Here is a 26,411-nt window from a genome sequence, read left to right as displayed (position 1 = left end):
TGAAATTTAAGCCTCACCATTACAGCAGTGACATTCAACAGTCAATGTTGCACCCTCAGCACACAGCAGCTGCAGGGTTTAGTTACTGTCACTAACAAAAACCTTCAGCGCCCTTTGGCGTGCCCTGCTTTGAGCCAGAGCTCGAAGGCCCAGAGACACCATTTTATCAGTAAGAGCCCTTTAGCATAGTATGACATCTGAGAGACTTCAGCAGGAGATAAGATTGCCCTGGTACTGAGGTATGATTTAATATCCTCCATTGTTGTGGAAATTTGAGCTGCATGCTTCAGGAGACTTGCATGAGTACTGTTACTCCAGTGCTTAATGAGATTTATGTGCTTCAATGTGATGGATGCTGTAACCACATTTCTAACGTGCTGATTCGGTATAGGGGGGGCAATCAAGACGAATTTTACTGTGATGGTGGCGGTGGCAGCCTTTTGCACAGGAATCTTGCACCAAGAGCTCTTGCAAATGCCAAAATAAGAAAAAGGAGGGGGGGAAAAAGGCACAAAAAGCACAACTTCGAGGAAACGTCTCTCCTCCGCTCTTAACTGCAGGCTCCCGCCAGCCTGCCCGCGCCGAGAGATGTCACTCTGCCCGATAACCTCCCGCAGGCTGCGGGCAGGTCCCGGCGGGGCAGCGGCAGCTACTCCCAGCACCGCGGGGCCCTCCGAGCGCATCCTCCCAGGGCTTACGGCCGAGCAGGAGCCATCCCCGCCGGCAGGCATGGGACCGCAGCGGGTCGAACAGTGGCCGCGCCGGGCCCGCAGCAGCCGGGATCGGCAGAGCGGGGGCGGGCGGCCCGAGGCGGGGCGGGCGGCTGCCACTCACAGCACCGCGCCGCCTCTGCCGCCGCTGCCGGGGGCCGGGCTCGAACCCGCGGCCGCCGCGCAGGGCGGGCTCCGCGCCACGCCGCCGCGCCCCAGATGTGGCGGCCACCTCCCGCCTTCGCATCGCCCCGGCCGCGGCCGCGTCCCGGCGGGCAGAGCCCCGCGCAGGGCAAAGCCTCGGGCAGGGCAAGGAGCTGGTAAGCGCGGGGAGGCGGAACGGGGGCCGGGTTTCCTCCTCCCGCAGAGGAGGACTTTGTTTTGTCCATCCATCCATCCTCCTCCTCTCCCAGCCGTGGCTGGGGCCTCCTGGCAGTTTCCTCTGCTCCCCAGATGTTGAGCAAGAAGAGGATTGATCCTACTTGGGGTAATGCAGGGTCTTAGGGTGTGAGGCCCATCCCGAAAATGAGAGCATCACAGAACATTGGTTAACCCAGATGAGTGCTGGTAGGAAGTGATGAGGAAAGATTTGGGGCCCTGCACAGGACAGTAGTGGGGCAGGCAGGATGAATAATAGTTATATCAAAAAATGAGATGCACAGCAGAAAAATGGGTGACTGATAACGATTTTGCATGTTTGGTTTTTTTCTTATAAGATGTTGTGGGGTCATGGCAGCTTCTCTGTTGATAGATGAGTCACCTAGTGCATGCGTGTCAGCTAAGGCACAAAAGGAAGAAAAGTGTCTGGATTAGAAAGAACACTTACCTTGTTATTGATGAATGATGAACAGCTAACTGTACCTTTGCTGCTCTGCAGGATGCCAGGGTGGGAACTGTTCCCATTTCATGGCTAGTGGTCAGACCTTAAAAAGGGTTGAGTTCTACTGGGCTCCTCAGTCCTTAGTGTGTGAGATAGTGGGTCCAGAATTCAGGCTGTGTGCAGCACCTTCTGCATCCTTCTAGGCATTTGCAAGATGAGAGTCAGGGTGTACAGCAAACACTCTAGCACAAACATGGGCTTAGGAAGAGATGCAATTAGAAAAAGGGCAATCAATTTGACACTGAACAATGTAGAAGCTAAACTAAGTACTAGTATTTGGATCAGCCGGAGTATCTAGGGTTTTGGGATCTGGTGATATATCGCCTTCAGGACAAAATACCAAAGGGTTGCCCATCTCTGCCCCATCTGATGTCTCTTTTTTTATTTCATTGTCTCTGTTTTTCAGAAAGATTCTGTGATTCAGGAAAGCCACCATGAAAGGTGAAGAAGTTCGGCAGAGGAGAAAAGAAGGCAGGACTAGGAATGGAGAGCGATCCAGGCACAAAGCAAAGAGCAAGGGTAAACACAGAGAGAGGCGGCTTGGCAGCCAGGAGGCAGAGGATGTTCCTCTGCTTGCTGAGCAGAAGCTGTTGGCTGAGGAGAAAGCAGCCGTGGCAAAGGCATGGGAAGAGTCAGCCATCGCAATTTGCCTGCAAGTGCTCCTGCCATACCTCCTAGCTGGGCTTGGCATGGTCTTGGCAGGCATGGTTTTGGATTATGTTCAGGTAAGGGAAATAAAATGATCTGATGTACTTGGCATAGGATGGGGGGGACTTTTCTTCAGAGGCAGCAGATTTGCTCTTGGGATGGCAAAGGAGGATTTGTAAGTTTCACATGCAAATGTGTCTTTCAAAGTTAGCTTTTGTATGGTTTGTACAGCTGTCAAGAGACAGCATATGGAGTTTTTCTGTCTCTTTTTCTTCTCTGGAGGTAAAGGACAATATGGTACTAAAGAGCATGTGAGTGATCTGAGGCATCTATGTCGGAAGGTGGAGTATGCTATGCGAAGATCTCACCTTGGTCCTGGGACGAGCAAGGGCTGTGGTGGCACAGTGCTTTCCTGGAGTAGATAAAAGTATATCACACCTGACTGGAGCTCTGGATAGTCCCGAATCCCCTGCTTTATTGCTCAAGGAGACAGCCAGCCCAGCCTGCGTATCACATTATTTTCTAAGGCCTTGCAGCAGATGACTCAAACCCTTGAGTCTTCTTCCAGTCCAGCTTCTGATTCTGTGGCTGTCAGGACCAGACTTTTCCTCCTATCCTGCAGCAATACAGAGCTTTAAGGTAGTGGTGAGCACCTGATTTTAGTTTAAAGCTGCAGGTAATTTCTAGATTATCGATTGCTATGCCTTTGTACACTAGATGACTCACTGCTGCCCACCTTTTTGTTAACCCTTGTTATTTGACTAGCTAGCTGTTGAGTCAGACTGCCCTGACCTATCTGCTGCTGTGATACTGAAACTGCTGAGCTTGTATTGATAACTTTCACAAATCTGGAGCTGCGTTTTTTCTGCTATTATCCCTAGGCTGACCTCCCTAAGCTAGAAGAGCTGTAAAGGCTTAAGAGTGACACGGTATCCTTAATTGACCTCAGCACGCCCTCAATAGCCAGCAATATGTCTAGTTGGATCAGAAAAAACCCACGCAAACCCAGAACCCCATGGCAAAGTGCTTTTTGTCTCCTTAGATGTCATTCTGAGAGTCTTGATCCTTGAGCAGCCATTTTCATTTTTCACACTGTTCAGACCTGCCCATTCCTATGGATCTCTGACATCAAATGCCTATTATCTCCTGTTGTGAGACACTGATGTGTGAAAGAGGTTGTGGATAGGTTTATGACGTTGGAGTGTTTTTCTTTCAATGTTCTTCCCTTAGAGTATTTTTTCCTAGGAAGGACTGGGACACTAATGTAAACAGAATGTGAAACAAACCTCATAATCCTCTGAAATAATAATAATAATAATAAAATCTGGTTTCTATTTTATGCAAATAAAGAGCTTTTACTTCAGTGCTTACAGGCCTTGGAAATCAACCCATGCAACATCTCATAGCAAAAGCAGGCCTTTGGCAGGCAGCACAGTGACTTTTGGTGCATGATCATGGACTGCTTGAGTGTGTCTCATCATGGGCCTGCTGCTGTTAAGAACTGCCCTTACTTTCTAAGCCAATCCTGGCCTCTTACCTTCTGCTGCTGTTGTTCCTGTGGGGCAACAGGAGATGCTGCGAGGCTTTGGGCCCCAAGCACTCTCCCTCTTGCTTGTTCTCAGTCTAGATAAGCTCTCTAAAGTCCTTTCCTAAAGTGGAGAGAAGTAAGGTAAGAAACCAAAATACATAGTGTGGTCTGACAGAGAGCTAGAGGAGTCAGGAGTGATAGTACTTCACAACAGAGGCATATGGTCCCTGAAAAACATCTGCCTCCCATGAGTCCAAGGTGTCAGATTAGCACTGTGTGCTGCTAACACTGCTACATTGTAAGAGCATTCACTGGTATCCTCCTCCCTTCTTTGCAGGGATAAGGTACTTCTGAAACTGTGCTCTTTGGGGCTTATCATCTTTCTATTCTTTTCTTTTGTTCTGTGGCAGTGGGTGTAGACCTTAGATCAGGGTCAGGGCCCCCAAAAAGGACCTGTTTTTGCTTTGGTTCCTCCAGAGCAATGCTACTTGTTGGCTAGTTTGCAAGCATATGTTTTCAATGTATTTGTGTGCAGGGAAGGGCAGCAGGCTACCTCCTAAGGTTTTGCCAAGGTGAGTGACGCAGTCATGATGTGGTGGGGATGTTTTTCCCCAAGTAGTTACAAGGTTTTTCCTGATCTTCACCAATGTTCTCTTTCTTCTCAAACCTGATGCATCTCTCTGTGGAAAATACTGCGTATCTCTTTGCCAGGAAAAGATGATGCATCTCTTTGCTGATAAATATGGAGCTTTATCAGAGGCTCCTTAAACACATAATAAAATGACCCAATGTACACACACAGGTCACCTGAACCAATTACTTGTTCTGCATACTGATTCATCGGTTGAAGGCTTTTTATGGTGCTTACTTAGAAACAGAGAGAGGTGAAGCGTGATAAACCTATAAACCCTGCCAGGCTGACGCTTTAGGACAGGATGTGTTGCTGCTGTGTTTTTTAATGGCATCTGAGTCATTCAGGCTCATTAATATTTCCTTTACATTAATGTTTCTGCTTGTCAGCAGTCCAGTTGGCAGATACAGTGGCATATGGGACTAGCTATGCACATTATCAGACCTTTGAAAACCTATGGTAGTTGTCTAGAAATTGTCCTTATTTCTTTGAAGCCTCTGTGAGTTTCTAACTAGAACAAGTCTTTCATGCTGTCACTTCTCAGTTCCTGGCTGCTATAAAGAGGTTGGGGTCACGTGTGAGTATTACAGGATTTGTGTTAACCTCTCTCTTCCAGCTATTGTGGGCTTTTTTTTCCAGTTAGGTCACATGAAATGTACTACCTTGTTAGCTTTCAGCTAACAGGACTCTTGCTAGGTGGAAGAGACACATATACCCTAAGCCAGCTAGGAGCGGTGTAGGCTTTGGGGCTGTACCAAAAAACCTAGAAAGCAGCAAAGGACAGAGTCTCCTCTCTGTATCTAGGGTTTGTTTTCCATCCTACCATGCTTGCAGAGAGGTCTGCTGTGCCATCTCCATCCTCATCTTTGTGCTTGGTTTACGTAAATTCAGACCAAAAGAAACACAACTTCCAAGTGGCTGAGAGCTTCCTCTGTTCCTTATTTATCTGCAAGGCAAGAGTATGTCTTGTTCTGACCAACCTTGCCAATGCATTTAGTTCCAAGCTGGGAGCCCTGTTCCAGGACAGAGTCCACAGCTGTTAATCTTTACATCTCTCTGCAGACCATGTCAGGGAATGGATTGTTTAACATAACAAGTGTGAGTAAGGCAATCCCATTTAAACATTGAATTTGAACTGGACTGAGAAACCTGTATCTTTTGTGCCTAGCACTGAATACTTGCTTTCACTCATTTGACTTCACTAGGGTATGAACCTGTGGTTCAATAGTGGAAAACCTCAGTTAAAAATGTACTAAACCAATCCTATACCCTTCCATCCTAAATTGGTGCTTTTAAAGCTTTTCTGTCCTCTGATCTGATTAATTTGCCCAAAGTAATTATTAGAAAGCATCCCCAACAGAATACCCTGACTGGCTCCCCTGCATGTGTGACTGAGCTGAAGTCTTTATTGAGCAGAACACAAATTCTTGAGCTGTATGTGGCCACGATACAGCTCTGGTTCTTGACCTTAAGTCAGCCGTTTGACCATGGAGACCCTGGGATGAGACCGCCACTCTGAAAGACAGGATCTTCCTGGAGTGTGCAGAAACAGTGTGTTTCACTTCAGGACAGGAAGGGAGACCATCTCACAGCATGCCATGGAAACATTGTTCACCCTTTCTCTCCCTTGCCTGTGCTACAGCGAGATTACAGAGCTACCTTAAATAAGCTCTGACTATGACTCTTATCTTGGCCTTTGCAAACTAGCAGAAAGTTGAAGTGATGACAGCAGATAAGGGTGTTCGCTTTTTGAAGCTTATTGGCTGGTTCTCTGGATTGTTTTTTTTCCCCTTGAAAGCCAGTCATTCAGAGGTATAGCTGGCATAGACTGATTGTTACACCCTGCAGAGACCACAGAGCGGGCAAGAGGGGCCCTGGTCTAGGAGGGCAGATCCTCTCTCACCAGCCAGCTGAGCTGTGTCACTTGCCTGGGGATGAGACCTGCGTAGTATCGTCAGCTGTGAGAAATGTGTGGCTCATGTTTTCCTTGACCTTTCTTCACCTTGAAGGAGAGCAAAATGGATCCTGGTTGTTAACTCCCCAGCTCCTCAGCCTTGAGAGAGTGAGAAAAAGTTCAACGTTTCTTATGGTGGGAGTGAGGGAACTGGGACTGGTTCACAGCAGGCTTACATATTAAACTATCGTATCAAAGGCGAGCCGCGGTCTGACAAGAAGTGTAACCTGAGGAGAAAGGACGCTGGTGCGTTTGAGCACGCTGAGGGATTCCTGCCTGACCCGTCACTCTTTCAGTGCTGTAGCCTGAGCAGGTCTTACTGGTTTTTTACCGAGGTGGTGGGAGCTGAATGGGGTGTGGGCTCGTTTCTAGTCGTCCACAGACATCTCCGCAATCTTCTCTTCTCTTCTTTAATTCTGCCCTGGATATAAATTGGAGAAATAGTGTTCGTCAAGTTTGCTGGCACCCGGGCTCAACCGAGCTGAGTCAGTTGTGGAGGATACCCTTACTGCAACCCTCTGGACGTGCTCCTAGGAGGAGAAGAAGCTAAAGCAGTTTGGCATCATTGCTGTAGCTTGAGGAAAAAAAACATTTCTTTTGACTTTGAAGAGAGCTGCCAAGAGGATCTGTGGGATGTCCTGATCTTCCCCTGTTTGCCCTGCTGAGCATGGGGTAACGGTGTTTGACCATGGTGGTCACTCAGTTACAATTGGAACTATGCTTCCATGGCAGGAAGCTGAGAGGTTTTACCTGCAAGTTGACCAGGTCAGCCAGTGGATTTCTCCCAGAGACTTCATTCTCCATTGCCTCCCAGGTTTTTGTGCCGTTCCTTCTGGCTGGCTTGGGCATGGTAGCTGCTGGCCTCTTGATGGATGTTGTTCAAGTAGGTACATCTGGTTAGGCAACTTAGGAGTGAGAGGGTGGGCTAATTTGTACGGGTTTGTTTTTAGTGTGTGTGGTCCCAGCAGCCAGTCAGCAGGATGGCTGTGGGCTTTTGCTGTGCTAGGGACACACTATCCCTCTTCTTTAGATCAGTACGTGGGCTCCTTGTGAAGTGGGGAAGCGGCTTTCAGATAGGCTGCCTGACACTGCCCTCAGTGTGTTAGGCTGGGTTCTCCCTTTACTGTGTGTAGCTAAACACTTTGATGATGGCTGTCATAAAGCAACTGGAATCACACTGAGGCATATTCCCCTGTTGCATGATATTATTTCTTTCCTTCAAAAACTGCTGATAAGGAGATCTAGGTCAAGGTTGTTCTTAACAATCTGTCTCACTTAAGAGGCAGGTTAATGCTTTCTTTGCAAGCAACCTAATGTAATCTTTGGTCTAGATGGCATTTAAATACTGTGATGAGAGGCATGCCAGCGTAAAAAGATTAGCATTGCCTACAAACCCAGTGCTCCTCGGCCAGATTCTGAGGTGGGTGTAAATTTAGAATAACATCCATCGACTTCCCAGGAGTGCTACTGGATTTACACCATTGTAACCACAAGCAGAATCTATCCCATTTGTCTTTCCTTTGTACCAGTAGCACAAATAGAAATGCAAAATTTGATCTAGTTTGGGCATCTCATGCCAGTGGATTTACAAATCAAAAGGCTGGCAGAGTTTCCCAAGTATATATCCTGAGCTCTGAGCTCACTGGAGTACGATGGATTCTCTGGCATTAGTACCACAGCAGGAGCTAAATATGGATATTTGAGTGTTTGGAAAGACAATACCTTGCTGTTTTTTCTTTCCCTGGAAGAAACAAAAGCAAAGGAGTTGAATTAAAGGGAATAAGAGGAATATCAAAGAAGGGTTAACTGGAGTGGCACACACTGTTGGCTATGCTATGTTTGTCATCTCCACCTTGTGCTGTGCTCACACACAGACCTGTCTTGCAGCATTACAGAAGTTCTCAGACTACCCAAGATGTTATTTTAATAGATAGCAGTTATCTTGGAGAAGGATAAAGACATAGTGCATACCCACTCCATACCCATGGCAGGTGAATAGGTCTTTGTATAAAAGAAGTCAAAAGCACTTGCTAAGTAAGGACTGGGCTCTGTTCAAATACGAAACTATATCCAAACTGATGACAAAGGCAAGCCATGTATACTTACCTTGCATGTTGCTTTAAATGCCAGAGTGCAGTTTGCTTTGTGTATTTGTTCATTAGACTCTTAGAAATAGGGTCATGCATGAAGCACAATAACAGAAAGTGGGGTTTTTGGTGAGAGTGTTTCCAACCGTATTGGAACAGAAGCCATCAGTTAGTGGGTTGAGCTCCCAAAGGACGGAGCTAGTGCTTTGAGAGTCACAGCTGGCACAGGAAAGATATTAGTGAGGTAAGCTGCCACGTTTTCAACAATCCTATATTTAAAAACAAAACCAGTACCTGGGAAAATCCAGGGACCTTAGCCTTTAAAGGTGTAGATTATTCTTCTCTCCCTTTTTGCCTTTGACCTGCTTATTTCAGCTTTTCTTCCGGCAAGAGAGAGTGCTAGAAACTCACTGTCCTGTCCAACTAAAACCTGACACTAAGCTTGTTGCTTGAGGCCAGGTACCATAGGACTCAGGCTGGTAATCCTGAGAGCTCAGACTACTGAAACTGCATGTTCTTCTAGTCTAGGATTCTGTAATTTGTCCATTTTTTTGTCTGGTTGAGGAATGCTTTGCCCTATTTGCAGCCACTGCAAAACATTCTAAGGAAACCCTGTGTCTGCCTTTGATGGTGAGCTACAGAGGCAAGCTCAAGGATGGTGTCTAGAGCATAGGCATGAGTTCAGTGTTGCTGCTCTTGTTTTATGACATACAATATATCTGGAAATAGTGTGGTTCTGTGCTGGGAGTCAAGCTGGCTCTCTCATTTGCTGGGTTGATGTTTCTATAAAGTGGAGAAGAAATTAGAAGTTGCTTGTTTGTGTCCTATAAAACTTTTCAGGTTTTCTGCAGTTTCTGATCTGTCCTGGGATGAAACCAAGAACCTTTAATGTTACTGCTAAAAAAAAAATTCACAAGAGAGATTTATCTAGCCCAGTTGACTCCAAGGCTCAAACCTGGGGGTGTCATACTGTAATAAAAGGATGCCCAAAGAAAGAGCCCTTTGCCATTTTCTCTTGATTGTGCAAGTGATGCAGTCCCTGTGCAGGGTTGCTAGCTTGGCGTGGGTCTTTTCTTGCTGGACATTTCCACCTCTGCTTCAGTGATTCTTGTCCAACTGGGCAATCCAGATTCTGGGCTGGTGACATTGCTGGAGATCTTGCAGGGCCGCACCACTGTTGAGCCCACTCATTTACAGTAAGGTGGAGAATCAGGCTGGAGTTGGACAATCAGATTTCAAATGAGAGAATTCATGAGGAGAGCTTCCCTTTCGTCCCACTGCAGTGAGACACAGTCCAAATAAAAGTCACAGACGTAAGATATCCCTATTCTTTGCTGATAAAAGCACATGAGAAAATGAGCAATGAAAAGGATTTTGAATTGGCTTGTGTTTTCTAGTGCAGGATCTTTTGATCTTTCCATTGACTTGTTCAAGGCAATGGAAAACCTCTGAGGTTCCTTAGCTGCTGCCATGGGAGGATGGATGCTCTGGAGAGTTAACAGAGCATGGTTGGGATTATGAGGTCAGTGTAAGGAGGGGCAGCAGGGCTAGACTGCATCTGAGGAGACTGTCTCAGTACATCATAGTCTCTCCTCCTCTATGGGACCCCATGAGCAGATCCAACTGGCGTGGGGACCAGCTGCAGTGGATCATGCAATAACCAAGTTTCTTCACCGCTGAGCTTTAGGGCTGTAACTCCGTTACAGGGACATGAAGTGGGAGAGTCTTTTTCTGGCTCAGTGTGTGGGTTTGCAATGCTACAGGGAATGTTTCTATTCCTTCTAGTCCAGTTTTCATCTTGAAGGACAGGGATCCTTCCTAGACTTAATCCAACTGTCTTCATTCAGGCAGCTCCCTACTGCCTTGCCACACTCACCTGCTCCTCCAGCTGACAGTCCTGAAAGGCTATGGCACAGGGATCACCTAATTATTCTGTATTTCTGCAGTCTCTAACACAATGGAGTCCTGGCTATGGTAGTATAAATCGTGATAAAACTGTCCTTGGGCTCTTGATGAGACACTAATGAGAGTCAAATGGAGGCAATTAACTCATCTTTTTTTATTAGTACAGTTGTGTCATTATTAATTGTTCAAAGCCTTTTCCTTGTAATTATATGTAAGGCAGAGTCCTAAAAAATCATACCTCATATGCTGAAACTTCCCTTATGATGGCCTGAGACCTGCAAAATTCACCATGAGCTGAAGGATTGGAGCTTACATTGATATATCAAAGTCATATTTCCCAAAGGTGATGGGCACAGAAAATACAAAAGTTTGAGTTTTTCTGTTGCTTTTTATTTACATATCCTTTTATGTGCAAAATATGCAAGGTCTTAAATATGAATGTCTGTGTATTTTAAATGATTGGGGTTTTTTACATTATGACTATGAAGTCTGTTTTTTTCTCCCCTTTCTTTTGAAGGTGTCAAAGATGTGTTTGGATCTTTATTCTTAATTAACAAGAGAGGAGAGAGGGGGATTTGAGTTTTTAAAAGAGATGTTCACCCCTAGCTTTTCTCAGGCATTTAAGTTCCATGTGTAATAAATTCAAGCAAAATTGTAGTGTGTCTGGAAATATGTTGCCTGGAAATATGCCTTTTTGTACTGATAATAATGTCATCTGCATCTCTGAGGAGACTTGCATCACATGCCCAGGGCTGGCTCAGCCCTACTTTTACTCATTGTGACTCAGAAGGAAGCTGTGGGGTCTTTGCAGCATACAGCCACACCACCAGCTTCCCACAGACAGAGCAAAACACCATCCTCTACACCTCTATTCCCAACAGCCTGAGAGCTTAATGTGTCAACATTGACCAAGTCTGTCCAGCCTCCTGGACTTTCAGGATTATAGGATCCCAATGGATGTGGACAGGGTCGGCAAGGATCTGTTGTTCGTTTCTGTGTCTCTAGGGCCAGAATTCAGGACCATTACATGATGCTAGACAGTGACAAGTTAGAATTCATCAACAAGTTGATCCTTCACATGATGTGTAGCTAAACTATGGACATTTTTACTACAGAATAGCACATGAGTTGGAGTGGGGAGATTGGATGAGTACCTGAAAGAGAAATCCTTTGAACATTTTTAAGGGTGCAGAAAACCCCTACCAGCACAGTATCCAGTGGTAGGTAGTTTCAGGCTGGAAAATACCGAGGAGAGTTATCCTGTCTACTTGTTATTCTGGTTTCATACACCTAAATTTGACTACTGGTGGAGATAAGGATTGGTTAGGTGGTCCTTTGGTCTGACTCATTGCAGCTGCTCCTTTTGCTTGTATTCTCTCAAATGTTGAGCTGGTTGGTTTTACTTCACAGTGATTTCATCCTGTTGGGAACCTCTCTGGCTACAGTGAGACTTTGCCAGCATCCTTGAACGCACAGGAAGTGAATGAATTATGTTCCAAGGCACCTCGTAGTAAATAAACTAGAGAAAACAGGTTAATCAACAAAGTTTCTTAAGGTTTCAGATCATTTCTTGTGTTGCAGCTGATTCAACAGCTTTGCACACTTCAGCTTCAGAGGAGCAATGATAATCAAGGTATTGGCCTAGCAGTTTGGGCATATGGGATATCTTAATTCAAAATCCTTTTCCAGCTATGCTGGGGGCATGCTCGGTTACAGGAAGATTTAGGAACTGCCTGTGGAGAAGAGATACAAAAATCTCCTTCCCTCCCACCACCAGTCTTAGATGCTTAGTTAGAAGTTTGGTAAAAAAAGACAGACACAACTTTTCGTTGTCAGATTGTTTCCAGATCTTGTGTTTATTCTTATGAGTTTGGACAGCAGTAGGCATTCCTGTATCTTGTGCCAGTACAAAGGATGCTGTATTTCATTTGGCTTGTGAGCCCTAATTATTTTTTCGTGTTATTCTTGGCTAATGCTAAAGGCACATTTTAATTTGTGGCTTTCCAAAATCTTCTACTGCCCTCAGCAAGAAGGTTCCTTCCCTGTTAGGATGGTCCTTTGCTGTGCATGAGATCAGAAAGAATATTGCAAGCTAAAAAGTGCTTCTCTTACTCCCAAAATGCAACCAGCCCCGGGCAGCATCTGTTCTTACGTGCATAGCAGACACCTGTAGAGCAGGTGGACAGGTGGGAATCCACTTCCCTTTGGAGCAAAAGCATTGAACAGGTCACAAACTCAGGTTGTTGCCTTTGTTTTCTTCTAGCACTGGGATGTGTTTCGGACAATTACAGAAGTTTTTATCCTGGTTCCTGCCTTGGTGGGCCTGAAGGGTAATCTTGAGATGACACTGGCTTCCAGGCTCTCTACTGCTGTGAGTGTTAATGATGGGGGGTGGTGGGGGTGGGGGAATTAGCAGGAGACATCAGTAGATTCTGCTTTTATATAACCATACTGAGACATGCCCTTTTCTGCTAAGTAGAAACTAGTGGTGTGTGAGTGTTAAAATAATGTATCTGCCCTCATTTTGCAACTGGAACAGAGAATTTCCATCTGTGCTTTGAAGGTGAATTAATCCCTGGGTGGCCAGTTGCCGATATTTGGGGCCCTGTGACACATGAAGGTGACAAAGCCAGGGCTCCACAGCTGTCAGCTTCAGTATTGGATTGCTTTTCTGTGGGTATTGATCCTTGAGAGACCTAGGACTTCTCAGCAATCCTACTTTAGGGGGAGCAGACTGATGCTTCTTGGCACCTGCAGTAGCTTTTGCTGCTCTGGATATTATTTCTCCTATCTCTCTAAGCACTTTTGTTTACTTCAGGCTGTTTGCATTGTGTAATTCAGAAGAAATTGGAGCTTAACAGAACAATTTAGGAGGAATGAAAGAGAAAAAAATGGTTTCATTTGTTTAGCTTTTGATCTGTGTGGGATGCCCTGCAATGTCTCTGCAAATCCATGGGAGCCTCTGATACCCCTGGGGCACTGGGTGCAACATGATGGAGATATGTCAAGAAGGAAGTGCAGAGAAGGCTGGGAGATGCTTTAGCAACCCCTACCCCACAGGGACCAGACAAAACTGCCTTCAGCAGCCACTTGTGCCATAGAAACTGGTTTTGAAGGTCTCTCTCTTGGCTCCTAGGCTAACACTGGACAGATGGACGATGCCCAGAAGCAATGGAAAATGGCCACCTGCAATTTAGCCCTTATCCAGGTGAGTCCCTTCAGCTGGGAGAGGAAAAAGGCCCTTTTCTCTTGATATGCTGCATTCCAACAGCATCTGTTCCCAGCAGTGCTGAATCCTGAGCTGTTGGATTTGGGGCAGGTATTCTCAAGAGAGCCAAGCAGGGCTCAGGACTTGACCTCTAGTAGATCTCCGTGTGGCCCCAGAGATTGTTGTTAGCTGCAAAACACACGTAGATATTCATTGCCCTTGTGGACAAACTGAAATAATGAAAAATCCTCCTTTTGCAGCAGGAGCTGCAGCACAATCCCTGTTTCACAACAGCCCCTAGATAAAGCCTGTCATTTACTGGCAGTGTTTGGGAATCAGCCTTGGGCAGGAGGGGAGAGATGGGAGAAATGTGACCCTTGTAGCTCTTTCTGCTTGTTAAAATCCAGCAACCAGCCTAGAGGTTGCACATGGCAAGGCCACAGGGCTTGCAACGTGTGTCTGTGTTTTCCCTTATCTCCTTCCACAGCTTCCAGCTTGCTAGGAGTGCTGTGCTGATGGGTGAGCCTATTTTTACATTGACCAGGGCTATTTCTTTGCTGGTGGACACAGTGTCTTTGCTGAAATGTTATCTGCCCTTTGCAGGCCTCCAGAGTTTTACTCCAAACTTTGTCAGGATTTTCAGTGTAGTGGAGCCTTACAGGGATGCTGCTTAAATACAGTCAGCATCTCTGCAAGGCATAGCTGTGAGCCTGGACTACCTGGAAGCAGGTCCAGATGGTTTCTCACCAACTGCCTTTTGGTCCTCAGGTCCAGGCCACCGTGGTGGGACTTCTGGCTGCCATTGCTGCTGTGATCTTGGGAGCCATCTCCAAGGGCTCTGTGGAGCTGAGCCAGGCTGCTGTGCTGTGTGCCAGCAGTGTGACCACAGCCTTCATAGCTGCACTTTCTCTTGGTGAGTCGTTTCAGCTCCTCAAATGTGGAGCTCAGGTATGGAAAGAAAAAAATAGCCCTTCTGCCTGGGAGACCCAGCTGGCATCCCTTTGGTCTGGTACAAGGTGGAGGGATGCAGGAAGAATTAGTCCCATGTCTGCTGCTTTTGCCCCCTCTGTATCCTGCCTTTGCTTCTCTCAGGATCTGTTGTTCACTGGGCTCTCAGCATCCACAGCAGCAATCACCATGTCTCACTTCACCTTGATGTGCAAAAAGTGCCACATGCTGTGTGGATGTATACACAAACACACACACACATACACACTTTCACCATGTGCCTTGGGTGACACATCTACACAGGCCCTTTCCTAGGGGAAAATGAACTAATGCCCTGCACAAAGCAGGTTATTGAGAGTCTGTTAGCAGATAACTCCAGACTTTGCCTCGAGATTGACATGGGTCACCCAGTAGCCTGCAGAGGATTGTGGCCAGCACTGTTGCTTTCCTGCTGTGAGCTCTGGGCCAGGCTGCCCTGAGGGAACCACTCCCCTGGCCATTCCCCTTGCAAGGGAAACTTGCTGGGGTGGATGGACAGGAGCTGCTCTGTCTGCTGAAAATGATCAGTGTGTATGTCTGCCATACGAGGGCAGTGTAATCCCTGAATTGAGGGAGCTGATAGCGTTGGATACAGCCAGTTCCCGAAATGAAAGGGACAAGTTAAAGCAAGTGCACGTTCTGAAGCTGAAGTCAAAGGGTGATTGTAGATGCCTTTGATGAAAAACATGGGACGAGGCAGTTGTTAAAGAGAAAAACAGCAGCCCAGCTTTCATTAAGCTCTTCCCTTAGTCTCCCTGCTCAGTGTGATACAGAGGCTTTGCCGCTGTGCCATCAGAGGCTTTCAGCTAACATCAGTGTCTCCCCTGGGCACAGTCACAGACGGCCTGTGTGTGGGTGTGTGCGATGGGAAGCTGCTGTTTTTGTGACCAGGGAGCGAAGCAGTGTCAGCTGTGCTTGGGGAGGGGGAAGTGGGGGTGTCTGGGAGGGCTTTTGTGGAGAGGGGATGTTATGTGGGGGGATGTTTCTGTATGAGGTATGTCACATCAGAGAAGGTGTACACGTGGCATTTCTTAGGGGAGAGAATGATGATGCTCCGGTGCATGGTGGGCCTTTGCAAACACAACTTATGCGCTAGAGGGAACCACCACCATTTCTCAGGTTTCCTTTGGTGCTTTCTGTCAGCCACAGGAGGACTGAGAGCATCTGTCCTTTGAAGGACGTGTCATGTCTCAAGGCTGCCCATGCTAGTCACACAGCAAGCAGTGGAGGCTGGCCAGGCAGGGTTTATTTCACGTGGCTCTTCCACAGGCCTGTGAGAAATCTGATAGGATTCCCACACGTTCACCAGCATTTGGGGTTTGTGCTCATTAACTTACCTGGGCAAGCAAAACTTTCTTCCTCTCCAACAGTGCTGGAAAGCAGCTGAACTTTCCAGGAGCAGCTCAGATGACAGGGGAAGAGAGGTGATGTGGGCCACCACCATCATCCCGTGGCTCTGTTGCTGCTCACAACATCAACATCCATCCAGTGCAAATTAAAGCAGTCCTAAAGACTCTGGGACATGAAGGGTCAGTCCGATGGTCAAGCTGAAACGCTAATTCAGGCTACTGTAAGAAAGCTCATTGCTCCTTGGTGGTTAGAACTCTGAAAAATTTTGGTCTAATATGGCAAACATCTGTGTGCTGTGGAATCCAGAGCAGGGGATGGCACCAGGAGGATGCTGCATGCCTGCTGTGTGCTTATCTATGAGTGTGCTTGTGCCTGGTCCTGCTTCAAGGCAGCAAAGATTAAGTTGCTCAGAAGGGGAGCTTCAACATTTGGTCTGCCTGCTGGGATCTACTTTGATCCCTGGAATTCTCTTGTGTGCCTCTGGGCCTTTGGTGTAGTTCATAAGGGCAGAGTCATGCCCTTCAGGCTGGTGAAAGCAAGAGGACAAATTCCTGGGGATGTCCAATCTCTGCATGGTACTGGCTACAGGCAATCTGCTGCTTGCTTTTCCCAGACCCCACATCCCTCTGGGAACCACGACAGCAGCTCTGGGGTGAAAGACAGCAGGATGCATTCTGTGATGCCTGCTCTGTGTCTTCTCTAGGTCTGGTGATGATTGGCGTGATCATCGGAGCAAGAAAAGTTGGGATCAATCCAGACAACGTCGCCACCCCCATTGCAGCAAGCCTTGGAGACTTGATAACCCTTTCCCTGCTGGCAGGCATCAGCAGTACACTCTTCAAATACATAGGTACAGTGTTTATCAGGCATTTGCAGTTCAGTAAGGGAGGGATGAATCCTGGTGATGTTACTGCAAAGGCAATTACCCGTTTCTGGGATGTTTCAGAATGGAGGCTGTCATGCTACTAGGGTAGGAAAATGACCATCGAGGCTTTTTGCAGGCCCTCTTTTAGTAGCAAACTGGAAGGCAGGGCCTAGGAAACACAAGTGGGATTTGTCAAAGAAATGACCAACGTGTATTGCACAGCTTTGGAACAGAAGGTTGACAGATGTGACTCTGACTCTGTTGCTGCACCAGTTATTAGCCAAGCATAACTACTTTCTGTGCATGGGTAATAGCAAGTCCTTCCTTGCAAAGCAATTTCAGGGTCTTGGAATTTGTTAAATATTCTTTTCTCTTCTCACGTCAAGAGCCATGGATAAACAAGATATTATCAAATTGGAGGGAAGAAGGCACTGCTGCATTGTTTTCTGCTTACAGGACTTTGAGTAGGAGTTGTGGCTATGGGGTTGGTTAGCTGTGCTGCTGGTTGGCAAAGACCTGGGCACCTGTTGACACCTAAAAGCTCAAAACATGTTGCAACTTGGTGATATATGCCTGACTGTTGCTTACACAGTGCTAGGCTATTTACTATGAGCCTAACCTAGAAATAGCAACAGGAAAATAAAAAGATCCAGCAAAGTCAGTACCATTTGAAACCCAAACCTGTGCTTCAGACTGCGAGCAGAAGCAGCAAGGCAGCTGTTCTCAGTTTGCATAACCCCTTCCATGTGCCAGCGAGGGAGCACATGGGTACAGGGAGAGGTCCACAAAATGCTTCCCTCCCCTTCTCTGCCAGCTGCAGAGGTGAGCTTTTTTAACAGGCTTCTTTCCATGACGCCATCACGCCTGCCTCTGTAAAGCTGGTTTGTCTCTAAGTCACTGTGCCCCTGATAATATCTCCCAGGGAGCACATGGCAGAGCAGCATGATAACCTCTATGGTCGTGACCAGAGAGCATTTGTGATGTTTTCAGAGCAGTTTAACGAGCCTCTTGAGATGGAAAATTCTTGGTGCACAGACACTTAGTCATTGGGAGTATGAAGTGAAGCAGGTAGGAGGAAGGCACCGTTGATGGTGGTTGAATAAATCCATTTCCCTCTCCAGTGCATAGTAAGGGACAGGTCATGCTGTGACAATTTCTGGCTCCTACCAAAATGTATCCTTCAGAAATGCTGGTGAGTCTGTAAAGCTTTGAATACTATGTGCCATCCAATGCAACACCATCTCCCTCTGTGGAACACCCTTTGACCAAGGACGATTTCAATATTATTAAAAATCAACCCTGGACCTTCCCAATCCTGCAAAATGGAGATACAAACTGTGCCAAAGGGTTTTAGCTTGCTTATGTGTGAGACTGTGTGGCAGAACTGGAATGTGGAGACCAAAGTCCATTCTTCCTACCTCAAGTCTTTCTGTGGGCTTTGATAAGGTTTGATAAGGTTTGCTAGACTCCGGTGCTCTGTGTCTGCATGATTTAGGAAGGAATTAATTGCCTGAAACAACAAGGGGTGGGGGTAGGAGATCCAGTACAGCAGCTGAGTCTGTCATACAACCCATCTGTCCTAAATGACTCCAGGTGGTAAAGGGCACTGACAAAACAGCAGGTGTTTACACCCCAGAAGTGGCTGCATTTCAGCTTGCACTTCTTTGTGTAAGAGCCCTTAATTCATGGAAGATATCATCCCATCAGTCCTCTCTCATCCAGGTAGCCTGAGGCCCTGGCAATGTCATTTTGAAAAATGCACACTTTGAGTCTGCTTGGTCTCCCAGATTACCTGCAAAGTCTGTGTTACAACCCGCTGGCTTTGGCCTCAGCCCAGAGACCAGATGGAGAGCTTTGTTGAAGAAGCATTTTTATATCAAAAGGGTTGGCATTGTCCCCATTGCTTGAAGGTGTTTCTCATGCTTCTGAGTCATGTTTATTTTCTTTTAGTGCTGCATTTCTTATTTTTTAAATTCCTTTGCTTCTAAAGGTCACTTCAAGGTTATGCCCCTACCAAAGGGGAAAAAAGCAGCTAATGGAAACACATGTAGGCTAGCATGAAAGAAATCCTGGGTCTTAACTAGCTTATATGTATGAGAGAGTATTTGTTCCTATAGAGCAGACCAGGTGCTCAGTAATTTTGCTAGCTGGCCACCAGCAGTACTTGTTACCCCTTGTTTTAGGTGAAGGTGTGAGGTGTTTGTCATAAGCATGGTACAGCTTGCACACAGGAGTTTCCCCTTTGCCCTGCTGTGTAACTGTACCCTGAAGCCAGAAATTGTGTAACTCTCTCTTGCTTAGCTGGAGATGGAATTGGAGACTTGCTCATCTTCAAATGTACCTTGCTTTGAATCCTGTTAACTTTCAAACAACATCCTCTAGCGGTGAGTTTCAGGAGTTTAGGTTGTTATGTGGGGAATATCTTGGTTCATGTGATGTTTATTTTTTGGCTAAGGTAATTCAGCCTGAGCAAGAACCCTGCTGCCTTTCTACCAGACTTGGTGCAATATGATTTTGGCCACATGTGAAGCTACAGGCACTTAATTCAAGTTTTCTTTTTCTTGCCAGATATCAAATACCTTTCTCCTCTGATCTGTGCTGTCTTCATCATCATGATCCCTCTCTGGGTCGCTATTGCCAAGCAGAGCCCTTCCCTTGCTGAAGTCCTGAAGTCGGGGTGGCAGCCGGTCATCGTTGCCATGAGCATCAGCAGGTAACCTGAGGAGCGGCTCTCAAGCCCACATACTTGTGCATGCCCATGAGAGACTCTGGGCTCAGTTAGAGAGCTATCAAAAGTGAAATTGGAAAGAGTAGCAAAAGAGCATTTGTCCAGCGTTTCCCAGGATTAGTGACTCTCCAACGGGCTGTGAGCAGATAAGGAACCCCCAAATGACTGGAAAAAAGCAAGTCATCATTTTAAGTCTCACTCACACATCCATGTACTCTGTGGGTGCAGCTCAGGAAACCAAAAAGGGAGATGGTGACCATCACAAAAAGTCAGACTCCAATCTCATTTTTATCCAGCTCTAAAGACAAGAGACTGGTGAATGTAGAGCCAGGTAGTTTGTTCCTCCAGTGCTACACCATTCAGACCCAATTGAGATCTGGGAGAGAATTTAAAAAACTGGTAAGACCAGTATAGAAATGTAACAAAATTTTGAGGATGATAAAGCTTCCTTAGCTACTATCACTTTTGCTCAACAGTGGGCAAAGAGGCTTTTCTGGTCTCGCTATGCCACTAACAAAAACTATAAGGCTATCTATTGGTGAGAACCAAGCTGAAAAAGGAGTAAATGGTGAATAGTCCAGCCCTGTCAATGAGGAAGAAGCAGTAACTCATCTCAGTGTGCTTAGTTTCACAGGTAGGAATTGCTCTGGAAAGAGAGATTGATTCACCCTCATTGACTCTGCTTTTTTAACAGCATTGGTGGGCTCATCTTGGACAAAACTGTAACTGACCCAAAGTTTGAAGGCATGGCAGTTTTCACACCTGTGATTAATGGTAGGTTGGGTAGGGGGGCTTATATGCATGCTTTTATTTACACCTCCTCCTCAAGGGTTATGAGATCCACTGTTGCTCCTATGCAGAGATCTCTGTTTAAGTCCCTGCTCCCATCACGAGTTGGAATGAAGCTGCTGGTCCCCATTACATTACTGGTCCCCCTGCTTACTCATATCATTAAGTGCCTCTGGAGAAAAATAGCAGGCAGGGATGAAAAATACTGTCAGAGCTGTGGGAGAGGTTAACAGCATCTGATAGCTGTCTCTGAGCTATGCTGACACCTTTACTTTCGTAACATCAAATCTACTAAGGATGTCACAATCCATTTTCCTCATCTTTCTCCACTCAGAAATTTGAGCTGTGCAATCATCCCCTATACAGATTGTTGATAAAGTTTAATATACTAAGATTATCTATGTGTGTGTATAGATATATAAAAAGATAGTACATAGGGATCATATATAGGGATTTGTAATATACATCTCAACATCTTTTTGTGTGTGTATTTATAATTGTTTGAAGCCTCATGCTACTTTCATATATCCACTCTGCCTCAGTACTCTGCATTTGAGTCCTGGCATTGCTGAGGATTCACTGGGTTATTTTCCTGCCATTGCAGTGTTGCTGCTGGCCAGGCCTGTGTCAGGGGAACCCCATGTTCCCAGGGCAGGCTTGGCCTCCTGCCACCCTCAAAGCCTTGAGTCCTCTTTCAGCATCAGAGGGTGTCACCCAGTTCTCACCTTACTGGGTCTTACTGGCATAAAGATGACCACTTTGCTGACAAACTCTTTCCAGCATGGTTAGACAAAGAGCTTGATTAGGAAAACAAGTCGACAGCAATTTAGTTGAACAATAGCTGACCCAGACATCGCTCTGTGGGGACGGAGGATCTGCTTGACAGAGTGGATGGCAAAGTTACACAGTGCTCATGTCTTTGCACAGGTAGCACTTCCCTTTGCATGGGCAAGGGACTCCTGCAGATATGGCAGTGCACGATTCAGAAAGCTCAAATTATGAGCTGTGCTGAGCTAGTCTTAGTGTTTTCACTTTGATTCCACTCTGGAAAATCTCACATTTAATGATGGAGCATTTCCTTCTTCAAGGAAGGGAAAACATGAGAAGCCTGTAGGATCTGGCTCACTGTTATCTTTGCTGTGAAATTTCTACCTTGCAAATACTCAGAGTGGTGGAGGTTTGCTCCACAGATCATCGTCACTCTGTTTTCTGATGGAAAACGTATCTGCTTTTTCATGTCTGCTAAGATTAATCAATCTGGAAAGAATTAATTACCTTTTAATTACTTAACATATTTGGGCTCTGATTCATTCTCATATGATCCCTTCTCATTTAATAAGTGTGTAAGATGCCTTCAGACAGACACCTAATCACCCTCTGTGGTGTTTGTTGTCTTTTAAACAATAATGGCTCTCTGGGTGGGTGGATCCACTGAGTGGCCACAAGCAGCACCTGCCATTGGCTGCCTGCACCCTCCCTTCCCCAGGTGTTGCTCCTGGGGCTGTGTCAAACCAGGGGCAATCACAGCATCTTCAGAGGCCACGAGGCACTTACAGCACGTGCTAGGAGGCAGGGGCAAATATTTTCAATAGAGGAGATGATCACTGGAGCCTTCCTGACTTTTAGGAGCTGTTCCCGCCAAGCGAATAGCATGGCATCGCCATGACGTGATTTTGTCAGATTTTGTCAGATTTTGTCTTTCTCTCCCTGCTGCTGTCAGTGAGCTTGTCAGTGACTGCACATCGACTCACTTTGTACTGTTGTTACACCCTGCAGTGAAGACAGTTGATGGGGTTTCTGTGTTTTGTCCTCGTAGGTGTTGGAGGGAATCTGGTCGCCATCCAGGCCAGCCGTATTTCCACATTCCTGCACTTCTGGAGCATGCCTGGAGTTTTGCCGTACAAGATGAGGCAGAATTGGCCCAATCCATGCACCACATTCTTCTCATCAGGTAGACCTTGAACCTTAGGTGTCCATGTCTCAAGGCCTGTCATCACACATAGCTTCTTTATCAAGCCTGGTTGGCGAAGGACTAGGTGGGTTTCAAAGGCAGAACTCCCTTTCCCCCTTTCAGGGAAGATACTTAGATAGGAGAGGAAGCACCTTTGCAGTGGGCAGCTTGAGAAAAAGCCTGTGGTTTACTTGCTAACTGCTGTGCAAAGAAACTAGCCTTCAGGGAGCACCAAAGAAAGCAATTGAAAGTAAATCTCAGATCTGATCTAAAAGAAAGTCATTTTAACCATGGCCAGCCTAGAATCGTCACCTGTGGACAGAGGGGTGAATACAGCATAACATTGCTGAAAATCAGCAGTTCCTCCACCTCCAGCAAGGGATAAACCTAAGCATCAGCAGAACTGGATTTGGACCTGTTTTCTTTTTAGATTGCAAGTTTCTCTTGATTTTCTCTGCTAAGTAAGGAGTTACTGCTAAAACAAACTGAAAACTGGGAGAGTGGGTAGAGGCAGAGCAGAAGCAGTGGGAGGCAGAGAGCGGCTGAGAGGAGTGCTTGGAAGAAGTGGAGTGGATCAGCATGGAGCACGTCTTTGACACGTAGCTTCAGCGTGAGACAAAGCTGCTGGGCTCATACTGCAGAGCTCCAGATTGCTGCATGGTCTAGAAGAGAGCATTAGCAATGTGGATGGTGGGAGGGGACAGCCACAAGTCTATGCATTAAAATATAAAGCTGCATCCTATCCTCACCCCACACTGTCATCACTGTTTCTGTCTCTGTCCTCTACAGAGGTGAATTCCAAGTCAGCCCGTGTCCTGTTCCTCCTGGTTATCCCAGGGCACCTTGTGTTCCTCTACACCATCCATCTGCTGCAGGGAGGCCACACGTCTCTGTCCTTCACCTTTGTGATGTTCTATCTGACTGCTGCTTTGCTACAGGTAAACCCCAAACTCTCATCTAAAAAGAACCTCTCAGCTACCATGAAAACAAAGCAGTCTCCAGGCTCAACAGGAGTCATAGTGAAACTTCCAACAGCAGCCCACATTTCCAATCATTTCAAGTGTGCTTCCTACCAAGCATGGTGTGGGAGTCCAGTAAATACTTCAGCCAAATTGCCAGGGTCTGGTTTCCCACATGAGCATGACTGAGTGAGAAATCAGACATGAGATGAGCAACAAGTTATCATCATCTGCTGGGCTGCAGAGACACATAGAGCAAGGAGGTTCCTCTTGCTGTAGGTGGTACTTTGTTTTATCATGTTCACTTACTGACTCTTCAGGCCCTAAGTATTTCTGGACTGCCACTGATCATCCCAGTAAGGGACAAGTGAGAGGCCATGAACCACAGCCAGCAGGTTTCCCCACTTGTTTTGGAAAGCAGTTTCACATGTCACGATGAACACATAGGGATCACTCTGGGCAGAGCCATGTGGATCAAAAGAGAAAAGAAAACCTAGGCCTGAGAAGTTTGTCTTTAAAAGTAGCAGTTCTGGGTAGGCAAAGGGCAGTTCACCCAGTGTGTTCCCTCTCATTCCCTTGCTCTGTTTCACCTGCCATGTAAACCCTGTCGTCTCACTTAGAAATGCATGTGGCTGTTGCTTGGGCTCACAGAGGCTCTGATTTCACTTGCCCTTTGGAATCAGTGATTCATTAATTTGCAGAGTGAGGTAGCTGCCTTCTCGCTTTATCTTACAAGCAGCCTCGTGTCTGTGGGTGAATTCCTTGTGTGTGTAAACAATCAGGTTTTCTTGACCTTTGCACAACCCTAAGACAAGAAGCCCAGCCATAGTTGTAAAGGAAAATATTTATTCTTCTCTTTATTCATCGAGGTAACTCCTCAACCAGAGCCAAGCATGACAATGCCCAGAATCCCAGCAACGCCACTGACCCTGAAAGATTCCCATGGAGGCCAGACAAGAAGAATGCTCTCAGCCTGGTTCTTTTTCCCCCTCCATTATCCTTTATAAAGAAAGAGAGAAAAAAAAAGTGAGGGGGAAGTTTGGGTCAGCTGGAGGAAGCCCAAAGAGAAAGATCAGAGGCCTAGAAAACATGACCTGAGAGGAACAATTGAATGGACTGGGGTTAGCTAGTCCAAAGAAGAGGGGCTTGAGAAAAATCTGGTTAACAGCCTTTAAACTACCAAGTTTCTGTAGGGAGGGACAGAATAACATTCTTTCTGTGGTCACAAGGGATGAAACATGAAATCGTGGGTTTCCAATGGAAAAGGCAGATTTATGTTAGACCTTGGGAAAAACAAGAAGAGGGGAAAAAAAGCCATGGGACTGATTGTGTAGAGTGTGACATCTCCATCTTCGGGTGCTGTTTAGCACAGGTTAAGCAAACGACCTTCAGGGAAGATGAGGGCACATTTTGTCTTATATTGAGGTAGGAGAATGAGCTATATAAAACTCCTGAGTTTCCTTCCAGCTTTAGTTTCTGTGATTGTGTTATTTAATTTGCCTCTCCTGTCTCTCCTCCTCCCTCTCCCCCCATCTAGCTTGCAGTATTCACCTTTAGAAATGCTGCCTCTGGCTGTAGTTCCTGTTGTGCTGCAGTCTTCCATGGAGGGACTACAGATGTGGGGTGCAAACTCTCCCTTCTTAATTCAATTAACTAGACAGTCTTTAATCTCTAACAGAAGTATTCTTTTCCTCCATCTGTTTATCAGAATCAGGAATGAAATAGGAATAAAAAGAAATCACAACAAAGAATGTAAAACTGTTGAGATGAAAAAAAAGGGAAATGATTTTCTCTTTTTCACAAGTCAGTGCTGTTTGGGATAACTTTGATGTAAAAGCTGTCTCAAACTCCAGTTGTCCACTGAGACTTCTAGAGAAAACAAAGTAGACATGATCTGAATTTCTAATGGAAAAGAGAAGAATGAAGAGAAAAAAAATCTGGCTACAAACATCTCCTTTGGGGCTGCCTGCATATTCATAGCAGCTCTGTCTCTGCTGGAGTGAATGAGAGCGTGCCCGCTCATGGTGTGGAAAGTGGGAACCGTACCTTTTGGTGTGGCCAGAGTCCTGTTTGTGATGAGTAGCTCAAACCTGGTCTCCACACGTGGCTGTGGCACCATGGGCAATGCCAGACAATACAGTGCCCAAGGGCATGAGCCAGCCATACCCAGCCCAGCTCCATCCCACAGAGAAACAGTGGTTCTCTGGGGAAGGTGTTAACTCTCATCAGTCCCTGCAAGCTGGTACCTTGGCCATGGCCACGTTGTTTGCGCCGTGAGCTGAGGAAGATCGTGCAATCCTTTCTTGTTGCCTCTCAGCAGAGCCTTCTTGCCTCTCCTCAGGTGGGAATCCTGCTCTACGTGGCTGACCTGATTGTGCGCCTGATGTGGAGGAAGGCACTGGATCCGGATAACTTCTCCATCCCCTACCTCACTGCCCTGGGCGACCTCCTGGGCACTGGCTTCCTGGCCGTCTGTTTCCGCCTCGTTTGGCTCGTCCACGGTGCAGACGTGACCCCGGGGAACTGAGAGACCACTCGCTGCTCCGCAAGACTCGTGAGACACGGTGCTTTCCTCTGGGACAACGGGGTACTCAGCGGTGAGCGCTGGCTCACCCGGCTGGGTTAGGCCTCCCCTGCCACCCAGCCCCATCTCTCCTCCCCATCGTGCCTTACAGCTGGGCTCGCTCACCACAAGGAATCAGCACCCACAGACTTGTGCCCTCTCAAGGGGGCAAGCAGGTTTGAAGCAGCACCCTCTGCTCACGCCCGTGCCCGGTAAACAAGGCGTGAAGGAGAATTGGGGCCACTGGTAAGAAAAGTGCATTTTGATGGGTTTCAGTCTCTGGCACAGGTATGGCCCGAGAGGTCGCTGCGTCCCATCCTGCCAGGGGATGTTGCAACCTCTCCATTCAACTCTGGCTTTCCATCAAGGGAAATTCTTTATTTGCCCCTCTTTTCTCTCCCATCACATCCCTGGAGGAGGAGAGCATCCAGGTCTTTAAACCTGCCTCCTCTCCATTGCTCAGCTGCTCGGGATCTGATGCAGTGAGCTCCTCTCTGGCTCATGCCCAGCAGGAGGTTATCTAGGGATACCACCTACCTGCCCTGGCAGCGTCACTGTTGTCTGACCAACAAGGCAGACTGATTGCTTTTTGGGGGTGGAAAGGTTTGTTTTTACTGTTCGTAAAATGTCCAGTAGTTAAAATGTTTATAGGAACACACACACAAATA

At 46.6% G+C, this 26,411-nt stretch overlaps 1 protein-coding gene across 4 annotated transcripts; it reads left to right on the top strand.

Moving 5' to 3' along the window:
- Positions 1–943: 943 nt before the first annotated feature.
- SLC41A3 (solute carrier family 41 member 3) lies at positions 944–26,411 on the top strand. 4 transcript variants are annotated; one of them, XM_062008217.1, is made up of 11 exons: positions 944–1,030; positions 1,997–2,315; positions 12,607–12,714; positions 13,480–13,551; positions 14,320–14,464; positions 16,592–16,738; positions 19,322–19,466; positions 20,176–20,255; positions 22,087–22,221; positions 23,011–23,159; positions 25,522–26,411. In XM_062008217.1, exons 2-11 carry the CDS (start codon positions 2,025–2,027, stop codon positions 25,705–25,707), a joined length of 1,458 nt encoding a protein of 485 aa, XP_061864201.1. In that variant the 5' UTR covers positions 944–1,030; positions 1,997–2,024; the 3' UTR covers positions 25,708–26,411. The 4 variants fall into 4 exon arrangements, with proteins under 4 accessions (XP_061864201.1, XP_061864204.1, XP_061864203.1 ...); XM_062008220.1 differs by lacking the exon at positions 20,176–20,255 and having other exon boundaries at positions 25,522–25,618; XM_062008219.1 differs by lacking the exons at positions 944–1,030; positions 1,997–2,315 and adding an exon at positions 6,237–6,459.

Source organism: Colius striatus, chromosome 15, assembly GCF_028858725.1.
Source record: "Colius striatus isolate bColStr4 chromosome 15, bColStr4.1.hap1, whole genome shotgun sequence".
Classification (NCBI taxonomy): domain Eukaryota; kingdom Metazoa; phylum Chordata; class Aves; order Coliiformes; family Coliidae; genus Colius; species Colius striatus.
This window is presented reverse-complemented; position numbering and strand designations above follow the sequence as displayed.

What these genes read in the sequence shown, in the direction of transcription:
- SLC41A3 (XM_062008217.1), top strand. Translation starts at nt 2,025, where the DNA reads ATGAAAGGTGAAGAAGTTCGGCAGAGGAGAAAAGAAGGCAGGACTAGG. An exon ending in GCAATTTAGCCCTTATCCAG is followed by an intron (nt 13,552 to 14,319) that starts GTGAGTCCCTTC and finishes TTTGGTCCTCAG; the next exon opens with GTCCAGGCCACCGTGGTGGG. An exon ending in TGACTGCTGCTTTGCTACAG is followed by an intron (nt 23,160 to 25,521) that starts GTAAACCCCAAA and finishes GCCTCTCCTCAG; the next exon opens with GTGGGAATCCTGCTCTACGT.